The sequence below is a fragment of the Triturus cristatus genome, chromosome 2_1 (assembly GCF_964204655.1).
Source record: "Triturus cristatus chromosome 2_1, aTriCri1.1, whole genome shotgun sequence".
Lineage (NCBI taxonomy): Eukaryota > Metazoa > Chordata > Amphibia > Caudata > Salamandridae > Triturus > Triturus cristatus.
This window is the reverse complement of record NC_140581.1, coordinates 591,577,623-591,601,475: the sequence shown is the minus strand read 5'-3', so window position 1 is coordinate 591,601,475 and position 23,853 is coordinate 591,577,623. Positions and strand designations below refer to the sequence as shown.

Here is a 23,853-nt window from a genome sequence, read left to right as displayed (position 1 = left end):
ACCTACTAAAGAACTAAGACAAACAGCTTTTCATTGGTTACACATCAATCCTCTTGCTGGGCAGCCTGGTCCCTAAAAGAATGTGAAATTGATGCATAGATATTGTTGGTGGCCTACTCTGAAACATGATGTAACACTTATGATCCACAAATGTGAAGTCTGTGCAAGATGCGAACCTGATCACAGTAAGCCAAATGGATTGTTGCTACCATTATCAACTCCAACCAATTCATGGGAACACATCACCATGGACTTTATTACTGGGCTTCCTAGAGTACGTCAACATACAGTTATTCTGGTGGTGGTGGACAGTTTAACAAAATATGCACATTTCATAGCTTGTAAGAAACTTCCAACATCAAGTCAATTGGCCTTACTTCTCCTCCAACATGTCGTCCAACTTCACGGTTTACCAAAAATTATCCTATCTGACCAGGTGCTCAGTTTTCTGCATAATTTTGGAAACGTGGTGTAAAGCTTTACACATTTTTTCCACATTTTCAACCAGCCACCATCCCCAGATGGACGGTCAAACTGAAAGACTGAACCAGACTTTAAAACAATATCTGCGATGTTATGCTAATGATGCCAATGATTCCTGAGTGGATCTTAATAGGTTGGCAGAATTAGCATACAACTCATATGATTCTTTGATAGATACCACTCCGTTTTTTGGTTTATATGGTTCTCTTCCCAATACCCTGCCCATGACACTGCCAGCCTCTATGCATAATACACCAGCAGTCAAAGACATACTAACTCACATACATCAGGTGCAAACACGTCTTCACGATCATCTTGAAACCGCAAAAAGTAAATACAAGACCCATTATGACAAACATCATAGCCGGGTCCAGTGTATCATCCTAAAGACAAAGTGTGGCTCTCCACTAGACATTTTACCACTAAACATTTTACATTCAAACATTAAAAAAAATCATCCCAAGTTCATAGGCCCCTATGAAGTATTCCATCAGGTGAATCCAGTTACATGCAAGTTAAATCTCCCTGCGCATACCCCCAGTGGTTTATACATCCCTCCTTAAGTTAGCTTCAGCTCGCTGTCCGGAATGCCCAGCTCCCATGTTGGTTCAGGGGGAGTGGGAATATGAGGGGGACTTTGCTATGGTATTTGGTGTCCTGGAAAGGCTATGGTCCTGAAAATGACTCTTGGGAACTAGCTAGGAACATACATGCTCCTCAATTGGTATGACGCTTCCACCGCCAGAATCCTCAAAACCTGCACTTGGGAAGGGGGAGTACTGTCAAATTTGTGGTGGTGCAGGTCTAGGGCCAGCCCCAGCCACCCTGTGACATCATTCTGCAGGTTCTTGCCGCCATGTGCCAAGATGCTGTTTGTGGGTGGTGTTCCTTGTGGGAAGGCTCATGAGACAGCTACTGCTGCACGTTGGTGGTCATGCTGCTCTTTCAGACTTATTTTGAGGCCTTGTGTTTTTACTGCATACTGTTGTCAGTATTGTATAATGATAACATGTTTTACGTAGCATTTCTTGTCCGCAAAGGCCTGGATAGTCACTCTGGACTGCATGTCCCAGAAGCACCAGTGGATGCCATCTTGGGTGTGGCAGCTCTCCCTAAAACCAACCACGCCATGAAAACCATGCTCACTATTCTTATGCCTCTTGATGGTGATGGTGTGGTTGCTCCGATCCTTCTGATTTTACCCAGCAGTGTTGTTGAGGCCTTTAGTGCAGCCATCCGTTCGCACTCCTGTGCAGAGGGTTATTTCCTGGATCCCTTCTGCCGCCAGCTTCCTCTGCTTTATCCTCGTGCATCAAGGTTTGGAGAAACCTTGAAGGTGTGCTAGTGCAGAGCAGGCCGTGCTCTGACCGGTAAGGTTATTTCAGAGTGCGCCCTTGATTCTTTCTTTGGCAGCATTTCGAGCAAAGTGCTCTCAGCTAAGGTTTCCGGTTACATTTGGTATTCGTTCACTTTGGTCATTGTGAGCGTCTGTCTGCAAGCGTTTCAAGTTGTGAGTCTGATATTGTTTGGATAAGGGCAGAATCAGTCTAACGAAGCACTTAGCTATCCACGGTGATATATAGCTATCCCATATATAGGTAGATCAGTCTAATGTTGAATATAATACTTTACATCTCCCCCCTGACATAACACCCTATGTTGTAATATTGAAGGATGTCCCAAAATTGGAACCTCATATAAGTTAAAATTGGTCAGATTTAAAAAATAAGGTTGCCCATTGGATGGTGGACCACATTTGTGATGCTAAGTTTTTATTCCAGGAAATTATTAGTCTGAAGGGTAATCTGGGTTGGCCATTCGCAGAAGACTGACCATGGTACCAGCGGTAGTAACATCTTTGCTTGTAACCTAAATTGAAGACATTACCACCAAGATCAAAATGAGGAGGGGATCAGGGGCGGCCTTAGGCATGTGCAAGCTGTGCACCTGCACAGGGCCACCAAACCCCAGGGGCCACCACGAGGAATTGGATACAATACATATTCGTGGCTGCCCCTGGCAGGGATTTGGCGCATGAACGACTGAGGCGTCCTAAATCCAATGTGATGCACGCTGAATGGTTGTTCTTATACTCTTTTCCTTTCTAACCCAGTCTCGTCTTTGTGTGGGGTCGGCCTTGTTTCGGGCTCTTCTGGTAGGTCTTGTGCTTGTTTAGAACTTTTTTTCCAGGAGAATCGAGCTTGTTTTAATAGTCCAGATCTGGCACCTCCGGAGGCTTGCATGCGCGCGCATGCGCAGTGCCCGCGAGTCCTGCAGCGAAGGGGTTACAGAAGCACCACGCATCACTGGCGGCAGGAGGGGTGGCAGCACCCGTGCCCGGGGGTGCAGCGAGCAGCACCGAGACCGGCCGAGGCCATGCACCGGCGCGCCTAGAGACCCTGGGCAAGAAAGGCCGCCTTGCAGAGGATAGCATGCCAGTGTGCAACCTTTGGTGCCAGCTGCGAGGTGAGCAGCCCGAGGGTCAGGGCATGGGGAGGGGGAGTGAGGAGGTCAGCGTGTGCCACTGCAGAGTGAACCCGAGGGAAGGTGAGCCATTGGACGAGGGTGTGGGGAGCCCTGGGGAGGAGGGCAGATCAGGCGTAGGAATGTATCCCAGCCCATGGGGGTGAGGAGCCGGGGGCATGGGGAAGGTTGGGTGAGGATGTTTTTGTAGATGGTGTGTGCTTTGGGTCTGGGTGGAGGTAAGCCATGTGAGGTGGCGAGCTGGAGGTATTCTGGTGGTCATGGGAAGGGAGGGCATGATGAATCGTGAGAGAGAGCCTCTCTCTCACGATTCATCTCTGAGAGGGCGCGGGTCAGAGAGGTGGTCACCGTGCGCCAGGGGTAGGGAGTGGTACAGATCGGCGCTGTATGTTGAGGGAAGAGTGAGTCAGGAGTGCAGGGGCGGTGTTTACTTGTGGCTGAGGGGAGGCATGTTGACTTTTGGAGGTGTAACTTGGGAGGCACGGTCGTATTGGGGGGAAGAGGAGAGCAGGGTACGAGGTGTTAGACGTAATGTTAAGGATTCATTAAAATGATTACAATTACTTATCACCAATCATGAAAACAGAGTATGAAGCTGATACTTGTGATCTAATGAGTGGATCTGCCTGCACAAATCTTTTAAAACATCGAGTGTTCGAATGTACTTGGCATTTGGTTATGTCTGTTTATATGGTGTTGAGGCAGACATAAAATGCAAGCACCTATGGATGGACGCCTGGAATAGGATGGCAGTGCCTACCCATGTTAACTCAATCTAATGCCCTTTTGCAGAGACCTTGGTAGGAGACTGGCTTCTTGATCATTTCTTTAATTACATTCCAGAGCTTGTCATGTGACTAGCAGAGAAAACTAGTTTAACTAGTCCTCAGTTTGCAATTGGTGAAGCAGCCTTCTCTGTCCATACTAGGGGCATAGTTACCATTGGTTCAGCAAGTACAGTGGTACTGAGACCCAAAACCCTCAGGGGCCCATTGAACCCTGATAATTGCTATATTTTACTTCCTGAGCAGCAGCCAAAGGGGCCATTTTCCTTGCTTATGCCACGGCCCATGGGGTCGTTGGTACGCTGTGCTAGTGATTCGTACGTCTGCTTGAAAGTTGTCTCCTGACTGGATGTTCCTTGCACATTAATTTTGCTTCAGTGAACCTCTAGTGCCTTTTCATAGTCTTAAGACTCACTGTAATTAATCCTTGTTTAATAGGTGCTCTGAAAGCGAGCAGAACTGGTTGCTGGAATATGGCACTATACAAGAAACCTTAATTAAATATATTGGGGCAGATTTATGAGCCCCTTGCGCCACTTTTGCGTCACTTTTAACATGGGAAAAGTGACGCAAAAGTGGCGCAAGGGGCTCATAAATCTGCCCCATTGTATTTTGTCTTTTGACAATGTGGTAAAGTGGACGAGTCTTTGGTTACCTGTAGGCTGTCTTCAGGATCAGTTAGTGACGTACTGAGACAGGTCTCTGTGTGCCATGATTTCAAGGTAGCTTACTCTCTTCCTGCTAAGGTCACTTCCCAAATAGATCATGAACTATTCTCCAGGCTCTACTGTTCTCAGTGGACTGAGAAAACAGACCTTGTATGCCAAGTCACATGATCTACCCTATAGTTTTATAACACTCTTCAAATAAACCTTCCATATGTGGCTAGTCCTCATAATGTGTCATACATGTAGTATGCCCGGACGCCCTCTTCCGGGGCCCCCTACCTGCGCTCCCTGCACAGGGCCACCATGAGCCTAGAGCCGCCCCTGAGGGGATTCTCGTAGTGCCACCAGGCTTCTTTTATTGACCCACGGCATACCTGGGAAACAAGATGGGCGACCCACCAGTTAATAGACTAGGTCTCTCTGCCTTTGGAAATTGGTTTACTTTGACCATTAGATATGCACCCCTTTCAAATCTTAGTGCGCAAGCCTGACTGCAAGATTCACAAAATTAACAGAAAATCAAAGAGACCTTGGGACTATTGGGTTAATACCTATAAATACAGATCAGGCCGACAGGCCAAATGAAAAAAACAATTATTTAGTGGTTAAGACTTGGATTATCACAATAATTAAAAACAAACTAGATAATAAGGAGTGGCAAAACCATATAAGCACAGCGCATTTATTGTGCTTGCAGGAAATATGGCAACCAAAAAAGATTTTGGTTGATGGTTTTGTGGCAATTACTACTCCTGCGATTCTATCAGTATATGGGAGAGCTAAGGGTGGTCTGGCAATCCTAATTTCAACTACAGTTCTGGTAAAACTAAAGAAAACATACCTAAAATCCATATATTTTCAACTGGATCTCTTCCAGATAGGCTTTAAACAGCTCTTTGTGCTGATACATTTTTATAATAACATATTTGGTAGTTGAAAGTACCAAATCGTGGAGGAACTAAATAGGGAATTGAAAGCCTTCACGAAGGACATTAGCGATGAGTGCATGCTCATATTGGCAGGTGATTTTAATCTGAGCATTTGCAAAAATTCCCTGACCAATGCATGTGAATACAATGATATTTTAGGGAATGCACAGAATCTTTTGACTCATTATAGATATGGAGATATCCTAAACAAAGTAATTCATAAACATAACAGAACTTTTAGAGCTACGAGGTGGAACTAAACACACCCCCTTGCATACCTTTTATGGGAACGGGTGTAATTTGTGTATTGGCCATATTTTGCTCTCTACACATGGCTGAGAAATGCTGAGCTCCTTTTCTGTAGTTCCCTGAAACCTTACTGACCCTTTTTCACTAACATTCATTTTAAAAGTAGAATTTAACCAAAATGAAGCACCTAGGTTGACTCCCCATATCAAGGTAGCAAGGAAGAATGGCATCAGCCTCAAACAGTCAGGTGTCAATGCCTCAGCTATTTTGGGCAGAGTCATTAATAATAACAAGAAGACTTCATGGTATGCATGGAACCAGAGGCAGCCCCAGAAAGTTTAGTGGACGCTTTTCAGAAAAATACTACAGCAATATCAGATAATCATAAAGTAAACTGTAAGAGCACTAAGAAAAAGCCCTTGGGCTGGTTTGACACCCAGACCCTAATTTGTATGTCAGTCGGAGTTGCCTCCGACAAACATCCCCTCAGTTTCAGAACCGACCAACCTCAGTTCGGTTGACTGAAACCGTGATTAGGATGCGACCGCACATGGTGCGGTCACAAACTTCCATTGCCCTATGAGAGCTTGTGTGTCGGTCGGGAACCGGCCGCAGCTCAGGCTCCCGTAGAGAAATGGGAGTCACTGTAAATCCGTGCACTATGTTGCAGGCACCTCATGGTGCCTGCCACACAGTGCAGGGATTTACAGGGTCACGGCCCCCAAACGGAGGCCGCGGAAGAAGGAGGGCCCTGCTAGAGGCCACCAAAGTTGCTTTAAAACAGGCTTTGCATGTCAGAAAGCCCGATGTGAAAATCCTGTCGGAAACCAACATCATAATCCCGACGGCGGAAACACCGTCCATAAGGGATTATGTTGCGGTTCCAACTGGCCGATGGGCTCCTTGAGCCCGTTGGAAGCCAGTCAGATTGACCAGCCAGTTTCAAATCCGACCGCCGTAATTGCAATATGGCAGTCGGATTTGAAACCTGTTGTCGGAAGGAGGCTTTCGGTCTGACATCCAAATTAGGGCCAGAGTGTTCACAGGCGAACCGAAACCTAAAAAAGGCTCTACAGATAGTCCCAAGGGATTGCAAGGAGGTTATAAAATTAAGACATCACTATAAGCAAGTGCAAGGCCACAGGAAGAAGCAGCTGCAGGAACAGACATGGGCAAAACTGGTCCAGGCAACAGGAGTGTAGAGATGAGACCCTTTTCTGGCAAACAATAAATTCCCCATTTCTTAAGGATGAAAACAATCCTCGGGTTGAGTCTACAGTCTCTCAATCCGATTGGCTTAGCCATTTTGGTAGTATTTTTAACACAGAAAATCAAAAAGAAGACATATCACAGGGAGAAAAAAAAGACCCAATTATTTAGCCCCCTAATTTTGGTCAGCTTAGAGGAAGTCCTTATTGCTATTGCAAAATCAGCAAATGGAAAAACCCCTGGCCCTGACAGGGTCTCAATAGATGTTTTTAAATCCAATATAAATCTTTGGGCCCCTATATTAACATATATGTTTAGTGCAGCTGCAAAAGGGGATATCCCGGCCACCTGGATAAAGAGTATAATTGTGCCCATTTTTTAAAAGGAGAATATAGGGGGGGCAAAGTGTTATCGTACAATATCCCTTCTGGATTCGTCAGCAAAAATCATGGAAAGAATAATCCTGGAGAGGTTGGAGGTGTGGGTACAGGGTAACCAGGTGCTAACAAATATCCAGAATGGACACATTTATCTCTGCTTCCCCGACCTGACCAGTGCCTTTGACATGGTAAAACATGCTAAATTACAGTAATCACTGACCGAGTTGGGTGCACTGACTGATATAATCTCACACTTATCCCAGCTTTATGCCTGACTAACAGCACGGCTAAGATATGGGACGGGTGGTGAATGTACCACAGGCTTTAAGGTCACCAGTAGCATTAGACAAGGCTGTGTCCTGCCCCACTCCTTTTTCGCTATACATCAATGGGGTGGGTAAAATGCTACAGAAGGTAGAAGCAAACTCTCCCAAAACCAGCTCCCAACCCACTCTAGTTCTATTATATGCAGACGATGGACTTCTGATTTCCAGAACCGCAAATGGGTTGCAATCACTGATTGAAAAGCTATAAATACTCTTTTATGTAGGCTCTTGGCCGTACCCTGTTCTGTAGCATCTTTTGGTAACTGGACATGCCCTATCGTGAAGCTACCATCTGCTGGAACATGCTTACCTGCTGACACAATATCTGGAACAAATTTACTAAGGATGTTATACACGATTGCCTCACGCTTGAACATTACAATAAGATTACGTGGTTAACAAATATTGATGGCCTATGAAAAGAGCTTCATGATGAAGTATCTGTAACTAATCCTGCCAACATTTCACGTCATAGTAAACATTAGATGAAATTTATGTTAATCAATAATAGAATGAGAGATAGAGACTACAGAGAATCCCAAAACCATACTGTGGCTAGATATATGCAAGGGCCAGTTACTCAGGGAGTGCAGTGGTACTTGATAATGGTCATGAATCCCCAACAGAGATTTTATTTAACGAGATTACAGTTGGCCATTCTCCATCGTCTTGTGGCATTCCCAAAGGGGGATTCTTGGTCACAAAATGTACCTAAATGCTTCTGTGATGGGACAGCCATCCAGTCAACTGTCCATCTTATGATGTTCTATGGTCTGTACCGGAGACATTAAAAAAAGCCTTTTTCGTCTTCCATTTTTATCTGAGAGATTTATGTTTTATCAGGATGCTTTTCATTTTGTATGTAACTTAGAGAATGAAGTGCTCTGCTATACTGGTTTTATCTTTATCATGCGTGTAATTAAGAGAAGAAATTCTTTGGCTCACTTGGATAATATCAGATATGAATATTAGTAAATATTTTTGATCTGAATTATGAGCTGGACATGAACTGTAATATTTGAAAAAAACGCGTCCTGTTTTAAATGTTTTTTTTATGTTTAATCAAAGCATTGTTGTATCTCTTAATGTTTTAAATGAGTAGCCCTGAGTTTGCATCATGTACTTTTTGCACAATCACTATTTGCACTCTTTATGTGATGAACATAATATTTTATTTCTTTTATGGATTACACAAATCCGAATAAAGAATATTTTGACTTTGACACTGAATATGTCAGAAGGGAAGTGAATTGCTATCTATCAGTGACATTGCAAGGAACGTATGAACCAGGCTACAAACAAGCCAGATTGTGTGTTGTTTCTTGTGTTATATTAACCTTTGCTTTTCAGATCTGCTTTCCCGCTGTCCCCTACCTACACCCTTCCCCTGACCTGGCCATTCCAATACTCAGCGCTATAACAGCTTTCTGAGTTGGAGCTGCCTGGAGGTGGGTCTTGTAGAGCGTTGTGCAGATCCTGAGGAAGCAGCTACTCTGACAGCTTTCACAGATTTCGACCATCAATATGGTCTGGAGGTAAAATGGGACAAGTCATATGTCTACTCCTTCCGAGGTGACGACGAGAGGCGCAGATCTAACCCGACCACCCATGGCACTGCAGTGGGAACCAAGGACTATTCAATATTTGGGGGCAGCCATTTACTGCACCGCAGACCTGCTGTACAAGGGTAATTTCGGGTAAGAGATGGCCGATCTCAGACGCTCAGTAGCCGTTTGGACCACACTACCACTATCAGTGGGTGGCTGTTTCTAAATTAGTAGAACTGCCTCGATTTCTCTATCTGTTAGTGGAATTACCATGGAAGTTCTATCGAGAACTGGAGGTATCCTACTGATGTTATACTGGGGTAGTTCGGGGTGCCGCATGGTGCTCCAGTACCTTTGTCTGTCAGTCACGGATCATGGCCCAGCTGTGCCCAACTCCAAACATCAAACTTTATTATTTGGTGGCACAGCTGGGCGGCTCGCTGGAGGTCTAGGCTCTGGGATGGAGGGGGCCCTCATGAGTTTGGCTTGTCTATTGATTAGCGTCTTGATGAAACCCTCGCCCACCTCCGTGGTACAGAATATGAATGTACTGATAAGAAAGGCATGCTTTGTTTGGACTAGAGCACTTCAGAGGAAGCGCACCCAATTTCCAAATAAATGTGAGCTCGAGTTGTTGGCTGCCCGACTTTGGGAGTGACTGGGGCGATGGTAAGGGCTCCACAGGTGGACGGTGGCAGTGATTACTATGCTGGGTGATCTATTTGTGGGGGTGAGGAGAGCCCCTTCCTGGAGTTCCAAGAGGTACATGACCTCCCAGCGGTGCATTTTTTGCTCCATGGGACTCTTGTACTTGGAATACGGAACTGGTGGGGCCACAGAGTTGAGGAACCACCAGAGCATGAATGTCTGCATCACCTCTTACTCATCACAGGCCAGAGGAGGGCAGTCACATTGCTTTACAGAGCTCTGTTAAATAGGGTGCAGTAGGACCTGGCGAGTCTCCGTCTGCTCTGGGAGGAGGACTTGGGGATGCTTCCCAGGGTGCCTAGAAATGCTTACTTCAAGTTTATTCAGATATATTATCTACACAAGTCCTACTTCACCCCCCAGGTGCCATGGTCCCGATGCAGCATTGAGCTGTCCTAGATACTGTGCAGATGATGCGGATTTCTTCCACATGGTGTGGTCCTCCCTGATGCTGCTCCCCTACCAGACCACAGCCCTTCAGATGGTTTGCAAGCTACTGATTGAGTCCTGGAGCTCAACTCACAAGTGTGTCTGCTGGCCCTGAATGAGAGTGGTGCAGCTCGGAAGTTGGCGGGCAGATTTACAGACCTGCCATTGGTTCTCGCCCGCAGGCAATTGCCTATGATTTGGCTCGCAGCCCATGTGTGTATAACTCGGGATTGGAACTGGTAAAATGGACAGAGTGTGAGAGGGAGGCAATTTGAAGGGAAGAGGCAAGGGGAGCTTGGAAGGTGCTGATCTTGCTCGCTTGGGATTCTGTACGGTTAGCCTGCCCCAGGTTGGAACCTGATGGGCAAATTCAGGAGGATAAGCCCATATCGGGAGTTCACTCCACAGCTGCTGCGATGCAGGGAACAGTCTCAACTCTGGGGGAGCCTCTTCAAGTGATTTTGAGTGCGAGGTTGTGACTGCCCTGAGCTTTCCGGTGGGTATGATTGCGAAGTTGGGTGAGTGTGGTCCCAGGCTGTTCGGAAGGAACAAGGATCTCATGCACAACCTCCATGCACATGATTGACCTGGTGGGGCCACTCATCCAGATCCCCCTTTGTAATTTTGTATTATTTATTTACTGGACACATTATACTGGTCACATCACTGCAATGTGATTTGTTATCGTTTAGCATGCTGCGTGCCTGCAACCTTCCACTGTGTTCTGTTTTGTTTGATCAAAATGCAAATAAAAGCTATTTACAAAAAAAACTTGAAGTTTCAACATGCTCCATATCTTTGCTGTAATAATATGAAAATACCTGTCTCTAATTCTGGCTTTTCTTAACAAAGGGGACAGACATGAGCAGGGAATCACATGATTTTAAAGTGTAAGAAGGAAAGGTCAAATGATGGAGACCCCAATAAGAGTCCCTTTACGGTAGTGCTTTATGGCAGAAAGTACTTCATATAATTTGTTTTTGGACAGAAACCAAATGCAGTTTGACTGGATGTTCTGAGATGTGATTTCTATTTTTTGTGCATATTAGGTGGCCAGGCAGCACAGGATAAGTCTACTCCTCCCGCAAAGACTAGAGTTGCCTTCGTGGGGTCAGTGACATGGTCAGACCACACCTAGACTCCCATCTGGACATTAGCAAATGCATTTTCTGCAGGTTGGCTATAGGCATTTTGCTTATTTTTTCAGCTAGGGTCTCCAGTTTAGTGCCCAAATGACTTACAGGCATGACACCAGGCCTTCTTGGAATCCAAGTTCTTCCCCTATGGACCCACCCTTTGGCTGTGAAGACTCCTTGGGCCACCCTACTGAGCAGAGTTGTAGGGGCCTGAAATAGACTCTTTGTGTTTAGGATTACCCTCTTTCCCTTGAGGTGGATTTTTGGGCTCTTTAGTGTGGTCTCACCACCAGTGGTAGTTTTGGTCACCCTTGTCTTGACCCAGTGGTCTGCCTTCTTCCCCAATTCTTCAGGAGAAAGTGGACCTAAGTTTCTCTGTTGACAATTACTTAAAAAGTGCTCCTTCATTATAACATTTTACAGCCCTTTAACCATCTAACCAACCTTCTAGTGTTTTCCATGAAAAGTGTATCCAGGTCTTTAGCCTCCCTGAATCTGATCCTATTCTGCACAGTACTAAATCCAAAACCCTCAATCAGGGTGCCCTTCATGTGGTTGTGGGATGTAGCATCTTTCTCATTGAGTGTCAGGGGTCTATCCCTGCATTCCCTTAGTACATTTCCCACATTATAGCATTCCACAGCTTCCTGTGGACCTGTCTGCCAAGACTAGTCCTCTCAAATTCAATAAACCATTTAGTGATATAATTCCCCTCAAAGAATGTAGGGACAATCCCTTTTGGGATTTTAGAGTCAAAAGATTCTACTTGCTCCCTATTTATTATTGTTCTGCCACCAGAGATGGGTCCTAGGCCCATTTCAGCTCTTTCTTGTTCTATGGCCAAAAGTTTGGCTTCTAGGGCTAGCCTCCAGGCCAGTTTCTGGAGATCTGCATCTCTAGTATCTACCTCATATGGGACACTACTAGGGTCACTCCTACCAGCAGTGTTGCTATCTGATGGGGTAGTGATGGAGTCAGTGTCTTCCTCCTCCACTACCAGGAAAGTATCATACTCTTCCCCACTGGGGGAGGTTTGACTTGCCAGGGCCTTGTCATTTTCTACCAGCAACTGCTGGATATGGGTGTTAGTGGGTTTAGCACCCATGGCAACTTTCCATGCTTTGCACCATTCTTGAGTTGTGGCACTCTCAGATGTGAATAGGGGCCCAGGTTGTGCACCTTGGAAGTCCCTGCATTATCAGCAAGGCTCCCTATTTTCCGATTTTCCTGATTTTTACAGATAAATACAGACAGAAAACCATTTACTGTATTTATTTTTAAATGTGGATAAAACAGAAATTGGTTGTTTTTGAGTGATTCTAAATGCTGTCAACCATGACTGCAAGTCCGATAGCTGTGCGGCTTAAACAGCAAAAGGGATTGAAAAAAAAGGAATTTAACTAAGAAGCCTAAAAATGGCATGTTTTCTCATAAGTTCATATTTTATCATCTGAGTGTATTTGAATCATTGAAACCTGGCAGGCGTTCAGGCATGAGTGTACATTAACTGGTTAAATAAATTTAGAAATATATACATTTCAGCTTCATTTTTTCACAAAACCTACAGTAAATATGGGTAAATACAGATACAATGAGCACGGAAATGACAATAAAATAAATACCACAAAACCGGGAGCCCTAATTATCAGTCATGGTTTTTAAAGTTATTGGGGTCTTATTATAGACTTACAAAAAATGGTAAGGACCACTAAGACCTAACTACTTTACAGATTTTCAATTTCTAAACAGTGGGGCACTTAACCAAGTTCCTAACACTAGTTTAAATAAATTTGGAAAAAATTAAAAATTAAAAAAATATTTTAACTAACGACAAAATTGGATTTCCTCTTGTGAAATCCCTTATTGATCTAGTGGTACAACAAATGTTGAGTCTTGTACCCCAACACTGCAATAGGAAGCTGGCTCTCTATGTGGTATACCACAAGGTGGCTATATTGTGCACAGAGACCAGTGATTTCCCGGAAGTTACAGGGCTCAATGGAAACCCATAGTGCTCTATTTGTGGTAGTGTGGATGAGCATCCTTAAGCCTAACACAGAGGAGTGTAGGGCATTTGTTGTGCACACAATGACCAATAAATGATACACGACTCAAAAAGAAGATCCACACCAATTGTTTTAAAAAATAAGCTTCTTTCAAGATTTATTTTAAGACCAAGATCTTCACAAATAGGTAAATAATTTATAATTAAAAATACTTTTCAGTTTCAAAAGTGGACACAGTGCAATTTTCAGTCTTTAATGTTAACCTATAGGAGGAAAACAATAATACAGTATTGCAGGTAAGTACACAACTTACAATTCCAGTCTTCAGGTTTCTGGGTCAGCAGAGGGCAAGGTTCAGGTAAGCACAAACTCTGCACTACCAGCAGTACATGGGCGGCAGGGTGCAGAAAGAGCAGTTAACAAAAGAGGTAAGTTTTTAGATGACAAGAGGCTTGCCGAACTCAAGGGGAAGGTTCTTCCACAGTGAGGGTCCAATAAAAATGGACCAAATTGTATTTATGACATGTATCCACTTTGTACCCAACAACAAATGAGCCTATTATTATACCATTGGTAGCACAGAAACATTATCGAGATGCATATTGAGAATGCTCTGCATATACAAGAAGCACTATAAATACACTTGTAAATACTAGTAATACCACACAAAAACAGAACTATGTCTTTGACCTACGATCTTTGAAGTAATACAAATAAACATACACCTGGTGTAAGCATACCTGCTCGAGATGGGCAGCAAATCGGAGAGTTGGTGTAGGCATTTAGAAAAGTGGCACCGTGCCTTTTCATGAAGTTGACAAAAGGAAGCTCTACTGTGTGGTTTCCTGCAAAAACTGTCAACCTTCCATCCTGCAACAAAAACAGAAAATATTACTAAAAGAATGTGAAAAGGACTCTGGACAATTTACAAATTGGCAGCCACAAGTCCAGAGGTATTTGAAAGTATAGGTAAAGAGGAAGTAGTTCTCTGCTTCGAACATAAATGGCAACATTAGGTAAACCCTGCTATTTCACTCTGAGCTCTTAATTGCATTGTTCCTAACATTGATGGTCTTCAGTCTCATAAAGCAAGATGCCACTCCTGACACTGCATCAAGCACCTGCTGGGATGGAAGCAGTGACTGTAGTTAGTACTGTTGGTGGGGAATCCCTGAGCCTCCCTCACCGCCTCCACTCCCCTCTCCCCAAGCCTAAAACAGATTTTTGTTTTTACATTTTACAGCACGTCCACTGTGGATCCACAAATCCATTTCATTTTTTTAAGTACATGCTCCCACACTTTTATTAAAAAAAAAAAAAACCTAGGGTGAGCCAGGGCCCGGTGGGGGCGTGGGGGGTTGCTTGGTATTTTATAGAGGAGGGGCACGTGAGGCCTAAATAAAACTAAAAAAGTGTCACTGCTAAATCAAATACATCATTACATTTGTTTAAAAGATAGCAAAATATTTTACCATCATAACCAGTATATATGTCAGGCACAATAGGGTTCACTTGTGATTGGGGTATTTGTCAAAATAAGGATCGTATTTTAGAATATATCATATTATTCTAAAACGAATAACAAATATCCCTATGGCTTTCAAATACTGGACAACTAGACTGAAAACACAAGAAAACATGAACGCTGGCTGCAACAGTATCCTAATTATAGAGTGAATCAATATTTTCTATTCAATACACTTATTTAAAGCTGAATTTTTTGAGTTATAGTTTTTTGCATAACACAAATCCAGAAGATGTTGGAATACTTTCTACTATATACTATTTGGAATGTTGATATCCATTTGTGCACTTTGGGCCCGATTTAGATCTTGGCGGACGGGTTACTCCATCACAACAGTGAAGGATATCCTGTCCGCAGAAATATAAATCCCATAGGATATAATGGGATTTATATTGCGGCGGATGGAATATCCCTCATCGTTGTGGCCCTTTGTCTGTGCTCATTCTGCCCTTATGCCAGAAAACTACCTATACTCCTATGAGTTCCCCTTCATGCTAAAAGGAGAACACACAAGCCAGATGGCTAGAATGTTTCCCTATGTAAATATAAGAAAAAGCAATCTAGATGCATTACTGCTTCATTCTTTTCCACATACGTGAATCTCAGCACAAGCCCCCAGACACAAAAAACACATCTCCGTTTCTGTATAGTCCTATCACATATGATTCCAAGTCAAAACCATAACGTGTGATAAGCATACACCATGCAGGTTACAGGGGTTATACTATAGATGTACAATGTTCTTATAATGTTTCATCATGCAGGGCTTGTGCTTACAGAACTACATCAGCTCTCTAGGCAAATCAGTATCCTCCTACATACTACATGGCCACATCTCCATTAAATAGAACAAATGACTCCAGACAGGTTTTTGCCTCTTCACGCTTTGCCAATTTGATAAACTTTTGCCCTTGAGCAACCACATAAAAGTTCTCAATGGAATATTCCTTACCACGTGAAGTTACAATTTATATAGACGAGTTGTGATGCGAAAACATGATAGGTAATAGAATTATACAGCCTAATGGAATTATAAAGTAGTTGCATTTAATTTCTTTATGTGTGAGAATGATCTGCATGTATACTTTACCTATTTAAATACATACATTAACTGTGTCTTTAAGGCTTCTTGCTTTAATTTTCCGTCATGTTTGCTAAAATTGTACATAGGACACAGGTATTTTATCCTGAATCCATGGGTCGCACTCAGATTGCTACACAATACAATACCTGACTCCCATATTCTTGTTTTAAACAGGAATATATTGGTTACAGAGCATATAGGTTGTACCCAAGTCTAAAGCTGAAAAGCATGTACTCATAAGCACTGACACATAGCATGTAACAACTACAAACAACTGTGCTGGCTTCTGGGGCAGCAGTGGGACCACTTGTATCTGTTTTGTAGGTTCTGCTCCTTTTTCCTAAAATGCCCCACAATAATTAGAGTGATAAAATACTCTATTATTCAAAATAAAGTTAGTGCAAGTGATTTTTAACATATAGGCTGTGTTCCCCACCACTGAGGTAGAGATCCCCCAATGGTAATGTATCTAGAAAATTCAAAAGGTTTATTAAATGTAAAAAATAGTATCAATATTTTTATGTTAAATATGAATGTAGACTACTTTTATATATTTATTTTAAAGAAGAACAAAATAAAAATCGTTACAGCAGTAGTAACTTACTTTTGAATTAAATATTTCATCAATTTAAAATATTTTAAATTTCAATTATTCTTTTTAAGATTTAATAAACTAAAATCCAATGGGACGGTAGGAGCAAGGAGGGGTTAAGAAGTCCTTTAATGAGGGACATGCATCTACCCCAAAAGAGTAAGCCCATTGCTATTCACCTTCTATACTTTCTACAGCCAAAAAGGACCAAAAGCAGTTGTACGTCCAGCACTTCCCATAACCTCTCACAAGCACTGCAACAACCTCCTATTGGAAATAATGGGGGTAAGGTCTTAAAACCCCATAGGTACTAATAGTAAAATAAAATAAATAATTGTAATTGTTTAAATCTATAATTGCATCTTATTTCATGTTGAAAAAATGTTAAGAACAATTAAATTACCAATATTTCAATAAATCCCTTTTAATAATTCTAAATACGTAATAATATCTTTTTTTACAGTAGGTGGGAATGTTTTCATTAAACTTCAAAAAAAGAATGTTATTTTAAATTTAATATATCCAAGAATATATATATATTTTTTAAGTTAACAGTGCTGAAACAATTTATATTATTTATTATATTTTTCTACGGATATATACCATTAATAAATATCTAACTTAAAATATTTTATTAAATTTTTTTAAAGTGTAATGAACTTTTAAATGTAACAAACAAGGGACAGATAGAATCTGTGCCATCTAATAGCTAAAGAAGTAAAAGATTGCTTACTTATTGGCGGGTAGAGGACTTCTATTTCTGATTGCATTTGAACACTATTGTATGATAAACTTTCCATCATAAAAAGAGCAGTTTCCAGATCTTTGTTCCAGAGTGCGTTAGAGTTGTCCCTAGACATTGAGGTACAATGATTGAAGCAGGTTACCAAGAATGACAGCATGTCTTATGGGAGGATTGCTTTTCTTCAATTATTCATAAAGAATGCAAGTCAATGAACCTGATTTCTATATAAAATGATGATCCTAGAGACCATTGGTACGGAAAACAGACCTTCAGAAAAGAACAACCAAATCTCTGAACAGCACAGCATTTAATAATGGAGCTGGTCGCCTGGAATCAAACCAGGTGTTATTATACAACAGATTGGGTTAATTCATTTTAAGTAAAACATGGTTTGAAAAAGGCAGTGGCAACATTTAAATGTGTGTGTGTGTGTGCTTGCTAACCATATTTAAATATAACACCTGGATTTCTGATCTTAAGAAGCATTTCAGTGTATTGAAGAAGATTTTCTCAGGCAGGGACGGGATGCACAGCATTTGGAATGTATCTGTGGCATGATCAGATGTGTTCTTCATATAGATAGGCTTGGCATCTAGAACACGATCATGAATGTATGTGAATCCACAAATACTGCATGTGCTGTATGCCATGTTACAAGTGTGTTATATCCCATGGCACTTGTAATAAGGCAAACAGGATATCGGTCATGTTTGTGATGGAGTAACTGTCTGACAAACTCTAAATCAGGTTGTAAGTAATGCCTGAACTCTTAAGAGTGAGCTGATTATGTCTACATGGTGGGATGCACTGTAAAACATTTTTACCAAATTTCAGCCTCCTAAATGTCACCACCTCACTTCATGCATAAAAAACCTTCCCCACTATTAACTTCACGCATAGGCTTGCAAGAGATGGTTTAACTGTACTGAAACTTCAAAGCTGGTCACATGATGGCAGTCAGGGTAACATATTTGATGCTAAAGTTTTACAGTTTAGTACTGTATCCTAGCATGATGCCCTGGCACAAGAATGACATACATACACTCTCCCATTTTGCTAATAAATGGTAACCCCTGTTAATAACTACCTTTAAAAAAAGGTCGATATGTGCATATTCAAATGTTTTCATCCAGACACATTCTCACCATTATTTTTTCTCTCCCATAATTTTTAACATTAGTTCTAGTAGTATTTGCATAGTGTGGCTAATTACCCCAGGGGTATCCGGGTGCTGTGCTGCAGGTATCAGTCGAAGAGCCAGGTTTTGAGTCCCTTCCTGAAGTGGTTCAACAAGGGTGCAGTGCGGAGGTGGATGGGGAGGGTGTTCCAGGGTTTGGCAGCAAAGTGGCTGAAGGAGCATCCTCCAGAGCGCTGTGGCAGATACATGGTGTCTGAGCGAGGGCGAGGTGTGCGGAGTGAAGGTTTCTGGTTGGTTGGTGGAAGATCAGGCAGTGGTTCATTTAGGCTGGTCCTTGGTTGTGGAGGGCTTTGTAGGCATAGGTCAGAAGCTTGAAATTTCATCTCTTCTGGACGGGGAGCCACTGGAGATCTTTTAGGTGCTGGGTAATGTGTGTCCACTTGGGCAGGTTGTAGATCAGTCTAGCTGCTGCATTCTGGATTATCTGGAGTCTTTACATGAGTTTGGTGGTGTTGTTGGCTTAGAGTGCTTTGCAGTAGTCAAGTTGGCTGGTGATGAGAGCCTGCAACACAGTTTTCCTTGCGCTGATGTGGACAATCTGAAGATTTTCCAGAGCAAGTGGATCGTGTGGAAGGAGGCTGAGGAGACGGCGTTGACCTGTTGTTTCATGGAGAGTTTACTGTCCAGGATGATGCAGAGGTTGCAACATGGTCTTTCAGCTTGGGGATAGGTCTGACCTCCACTCGCCACCAGGAGTTGTTCCAAAGGGCGGTGTGTCTGCCGAAGATCAGAACTTCCATTTTGTCCATGTTGAGTTTCAGGCAGTTGTCGTTCATCCATGTCTCGACGTTCATCATCCATGGTTTGGAAGTTGGTCTTGGTTGATGTGGGGTCTGCTCAGAGTGAGAGGACGAGCTGAGTGTCATTGGCTTAGGAAATTATGTTGATGTTGTGCGATCTGACAATGTCTGTGAGTGGTGTCATGTAGATGTTTAAGAGAGTTGGGCTGAGGGATGAGCCTTTGGGCACTCTGTAGATGGTTTGCTTGGGTTGAGAGGTGAAGGGAGAAAGACAGACTCTCTGGGTGCGTTCTGTGAGGAAGGATGCCATCCGGCTGAGCGCATCGTCTGTAGTTCCAATCTGGCATAGTCGATCGATGAGCATTTGGTGGGAGACAGCGTTGAAGGCTGTGGAGATGTCAAGGAGGATAAGGGCGGCTGATTCTCCTCTGTCAAGTAGGGCTCGGATGTCTGTTGCAGCGATCAAGGCTGTCTAGGTGCTGTGTTTGATACTGAAGCCTGATTGGAATCGGTCCAACAGTTTGGATCTTTCCAGATGATCTGTGTGTTGGAATTTGATGGCCTTCGTCAGGATTTTGGTGGGTAATGGGAGGAGGGTGATGGGATGGTAGTTCTGTAGCTTGCTGGGGTCTGCCAAAGGTTTCTTGAGGAGGGGGGGGTAAAACGTCAATGTGTTTCCATGCATCAGGAAGTGTGGCTGTAGGGGTTGAGGGGATGGGTGATCTTGTTGCTTCCGAGGTTGAAGAGTCGATGGAGGCATGAGTTGGAGGGTGAGTTCATTAGTTGCCTGATGCGGTTCCTTAGTTTATGTGTTCTTCATTAATGTTTTCATGGTGCTTATTTCAAATATGGAGTTAAATGTTTGTTTTCACCAAATGATTATTGACTTAAGTTCTTAGCGTGATATTATGATGGGATTCACCAAATTATTACATTTTCTACTTCAGAGTTCTTGGATTTCAATATAGTACATCTGGTGACTAATTTTTATTAGGCGGAGTGTTAAGCTGTGGGGAGAGAGGACACAGTCTTAATGTGAGCTACGCCTGAGCTCCTACAAGATCCAAACAATTTGACCCTTAATAGGAAAACTGGTTTCTTTGAGCAATCAATAATGGTAGATGGAATCAAGCAGCAAATATTTCCTCAGACAAATGTAAGTGGTACACGTGCAACTACTAAATAAAACAGTAGAGTTAAACAATGAAGAAATTAAAAGGTCCTTATCATGCTACTTACAAAGATATGGATTCAATAAGTAAACTTCCACAAAAATGAAGGAAAACTAAAGTACAGTACAAACGATATAACAAAAAACGTCAAGCTTATTAGTGAAAAGAAATCATTTTTGAGCAGAACGATGATTTTGCACTATTAAGTTTTGTTGAGTTTCGGTTGTCGAGTCTTAAAGAATTTTTCTACTGTATACTGGTACGTAATACCTTGTCCCCTTCAGGGACATGTTTGCTTCTGAAGCGTCACGAGTCTCCTATATGGCCGCATGAAAAGGCTGGCAAATAAGCACGCAAAACACACATGTCCCTGAAGGGGACAAGGAATTACGGACCAGTATACAGTGGAAAAATTCTTTAAGACTCGACAACCGAAACTGAACAAAACTTAATAGTGCCGATCGAACTGGGCCATCGTTTTTCGGACATTGTTCGAAATAGTGTGAACACAAATTACTTGCCCTGAAGAAGACCGCAAGGGTGAAATGCGTTGGCTGCTGTTTATTTAAGTGTGAATAAAGAATCTACAGAATCAACTATCTGAAGGACTGACCTTTTCTGTCATCACTGCCCTCCATTATTTGTGGGATTTGAACCTAATGAACTTTTTCTCAATAACGATGCCTCTCTCATCTTGTGTGTTTTCTTGTCTCTGTATTTCCCTGCTGGAGCACCTGCTTCCCTTTGCCCACATGGTCTTCTGCACTCCCAGTCACAGGATGGAAATACCATAAGGGAAATCAAAAGAAATGTTCAGTCTTTTTCGTCCAGGCTGCCATCTGTGCACTCTGCACCTTAAGCACTCTCCAGGCACAGGAGGGAAGTTCAAAGGAAGGTAGGCTGCACTGGGAGCTCCAAGACTGCGGTTTCCAGTGGGTCCAGGAAAAGACTAACATTCACTAGTCACTGCAGCATGCCTCTGTCAGGCAGACAGTAATTCTTCAGGGCAGCGAGCAGGCAGTCTTCTCTTCAACTATTCTAAGCTGTTCTGTCCTGGGAGTGGATTAAGCAAAAACATTTGTTAAGGGCTGGATGCCTTTGTCATTCCTAAGAGACCATCCTTGGTTCCCTGAGGTAGGGACGGCCCCCTTCTGTAAGCCACTGTGACTGTAAACAAATATAAATTTTCATCAAGCCAGGACGGGTAAAAGCTGAAGCAGAAAAACACCAATTAATAAATGATGAATATGAAATCATAAACTGTAGTCAATCCCCAAAAGAAAACAATATTAACTGGAGGAACCAGACAAGGCAGAACTAGGGGCACAGGAAACAAACAGCCAGGTAGAACTGTGAAAAGCAGGATAAAAGAGCAGGGACAAAAATGCAGACAAAAGGTCTGGCAAATCGGCCAGCATGGATACACAAAAGCGTTGAGATGCACAGCCATTCAAGCTTTACATATTTCCCATAGCATCACCTGACAGGAGCTTCCTGTTTGGACCAATATTAGGAGACAGAATAATTGAGGCACCCTTCTAGTTTGGCATCTGTGTGGAATGTTTCTTCAAGGTGCCACGCTGAAGACCTGGTAGGTGAGCACCTGTTCCACTTTTGTTACCGAGCCATGGCACACATCCGTCAAGAACGTGTAACATGTGTCCTGACACCATTCTGCTGCCTGGATGGTGGGTGTCTGCTAAATGGATAAAACATCCAGGTCTGTGGATGGAGGACTGGATGTGGCTGGGGCTGTGTGCTCTGCAACCAGCAGGTATGACCATTTTAAAAGCTGAAACCGGCCACAATTGAAGATGTCCTCTGAACACATTTCTAAGTTTCTCCATATTTTACCCTGAAATAGTGTTGAGTCCAGCGCATTCACTCCTACAAGTCTTCAAAGACCTTGTCTTGTGCTAAGTTCTTAGGTGTTCTCTATACCTTATTGGCTGAAAGAGACCAGTGTTTACATAAAGGAGTTGGTGCCCTTAGTGAGTCATTTTCAGAAGAGATGGACAAAGGACTCGTCTGTAGAAGATTTATTCTCTACAGATATTACTAAGATTATCCAACATCTGACACACCATACTGGGTAAGTATATTAGTCTTTTAAATGTGATTGTGCTTTTCAACCAACTGCTACCCAACAGCTGCACGGTAGATGGCAGACATATGTGATAAGTATATGATGTAACAGCCTTGCCAAGTATCACACATCAGGGGTTACTCTAATGCATTTTGGAGCTTGTGTTCACATCACCGCTCTAAAATGCATTAGTCACACAATACACCTCCGACAACCTCATGTGTGTGACTCTGCAAGTGTGTGAAAATACAATTAATAATAAAAAAGGTTAACTGAGGTTATATTAAAGAAATGTGGAGATTCCTGGGAGATTATCTGTGGTTAGGGATTTAATCATATTGATTCATGTGTGTCAGGTCTTTTATGAAAAAATTTAGGAGGGACCCTCATACACCAACCTGGGTGTCTTGCTTTATCGTGGGGTTGTCTCATCCACCGACAGTGAGTTAGGTGGGTGGATGGACTCATTGATGTGATCAAGAGCACTTTGGTGGTCGTGGTTGGCTCACTTCTTGATGAGGTCAGGGATCTGAGCAATATTAAAAATACCTTCTAGTAAAACCCATCCTCTGTATATCATTTGGGGATTTTTTTACAGTGGGATATTAAAAACGAAGGGCCCTATTCACAAGGGGAAGCTTAGACCTGAAGTCTAAGTTTAAATCTGAAGTCTAATGGCCCAATTCACAAAGGTAAACTTAGACCTAAGCTTACCTTTGTGAATTGGGCCCTTAGACTTCAGGTCTAAGCTTAGACTTCAGATCTAAGATTACCTTTGTGAATCGGGCCCGGTGCATTTGGGGCTGAAGGGGTTATAACAGCTTTCTTGTCCATTTAATCAACATGTTTCAGCCGTTCTAATGGCCCCCTGTGGTGTTTGCAGCCTTTCTCAAGACTGAGATCCCTAAGGCCTTTCATTCACATTCATATCCGTACATACATGCTGTACCCTTGAGGAAGTACAACTGTTGTGGGCATTGTTGTACCTGTAAAATAAAAACGACAAACCACCCTAACCTCTGCCTGGGATCAGTGGCGTAACGAAAGTTGAGGGGGCCCCTCCTGCAATGTACACAGAGTTGCCCCCGCTCTGAAATTAATCCAGAGCTCTCATGCCTGAGTACAGTGCTGAGGGAGCTCCCTGCAGCTCAGGCCCCCCTGCAACATGGGGGCTGCAGGGACCTGTGTTACGCCCCTGCCAGGGCTACTCAGTAGACCTTGGAGCTTGTTGAATAGAAATGTCCTATGCATTTTAATGGATATGCATCCCTGCCCCTAGTGCCCCAACTGTACTGATTTCTGGATCCTAAATGCTGGTTTTTGTTGTCATAGGCAAACACGTATCATGTATGCGACCATAACATAGGCCTGT

General features: G+C 42.9%; 1 protein-coding gene across 1 annotated transcript in view; it reads right to left on the bottom strand.

Annotated features, from left to right (window-relative positions):
• Positions 1-23,853, bottom strand: part of ARSK (arylsulfatase family member K) — a 567,335-nt gene that overhangs the window by 501,152 nt on the left and 42,330 nt on the right. The window contains exon 2 of the mRNA XM_085632496.1: positions 14,080-14,209. Within this exon, the coding sequence (XP_085488622.1) occupies positions 14,080-14,209 (130 nt within the window). The remainder of the gene's footprint in view (positions 1-14,079; positions 14,210-23,853) is intronic.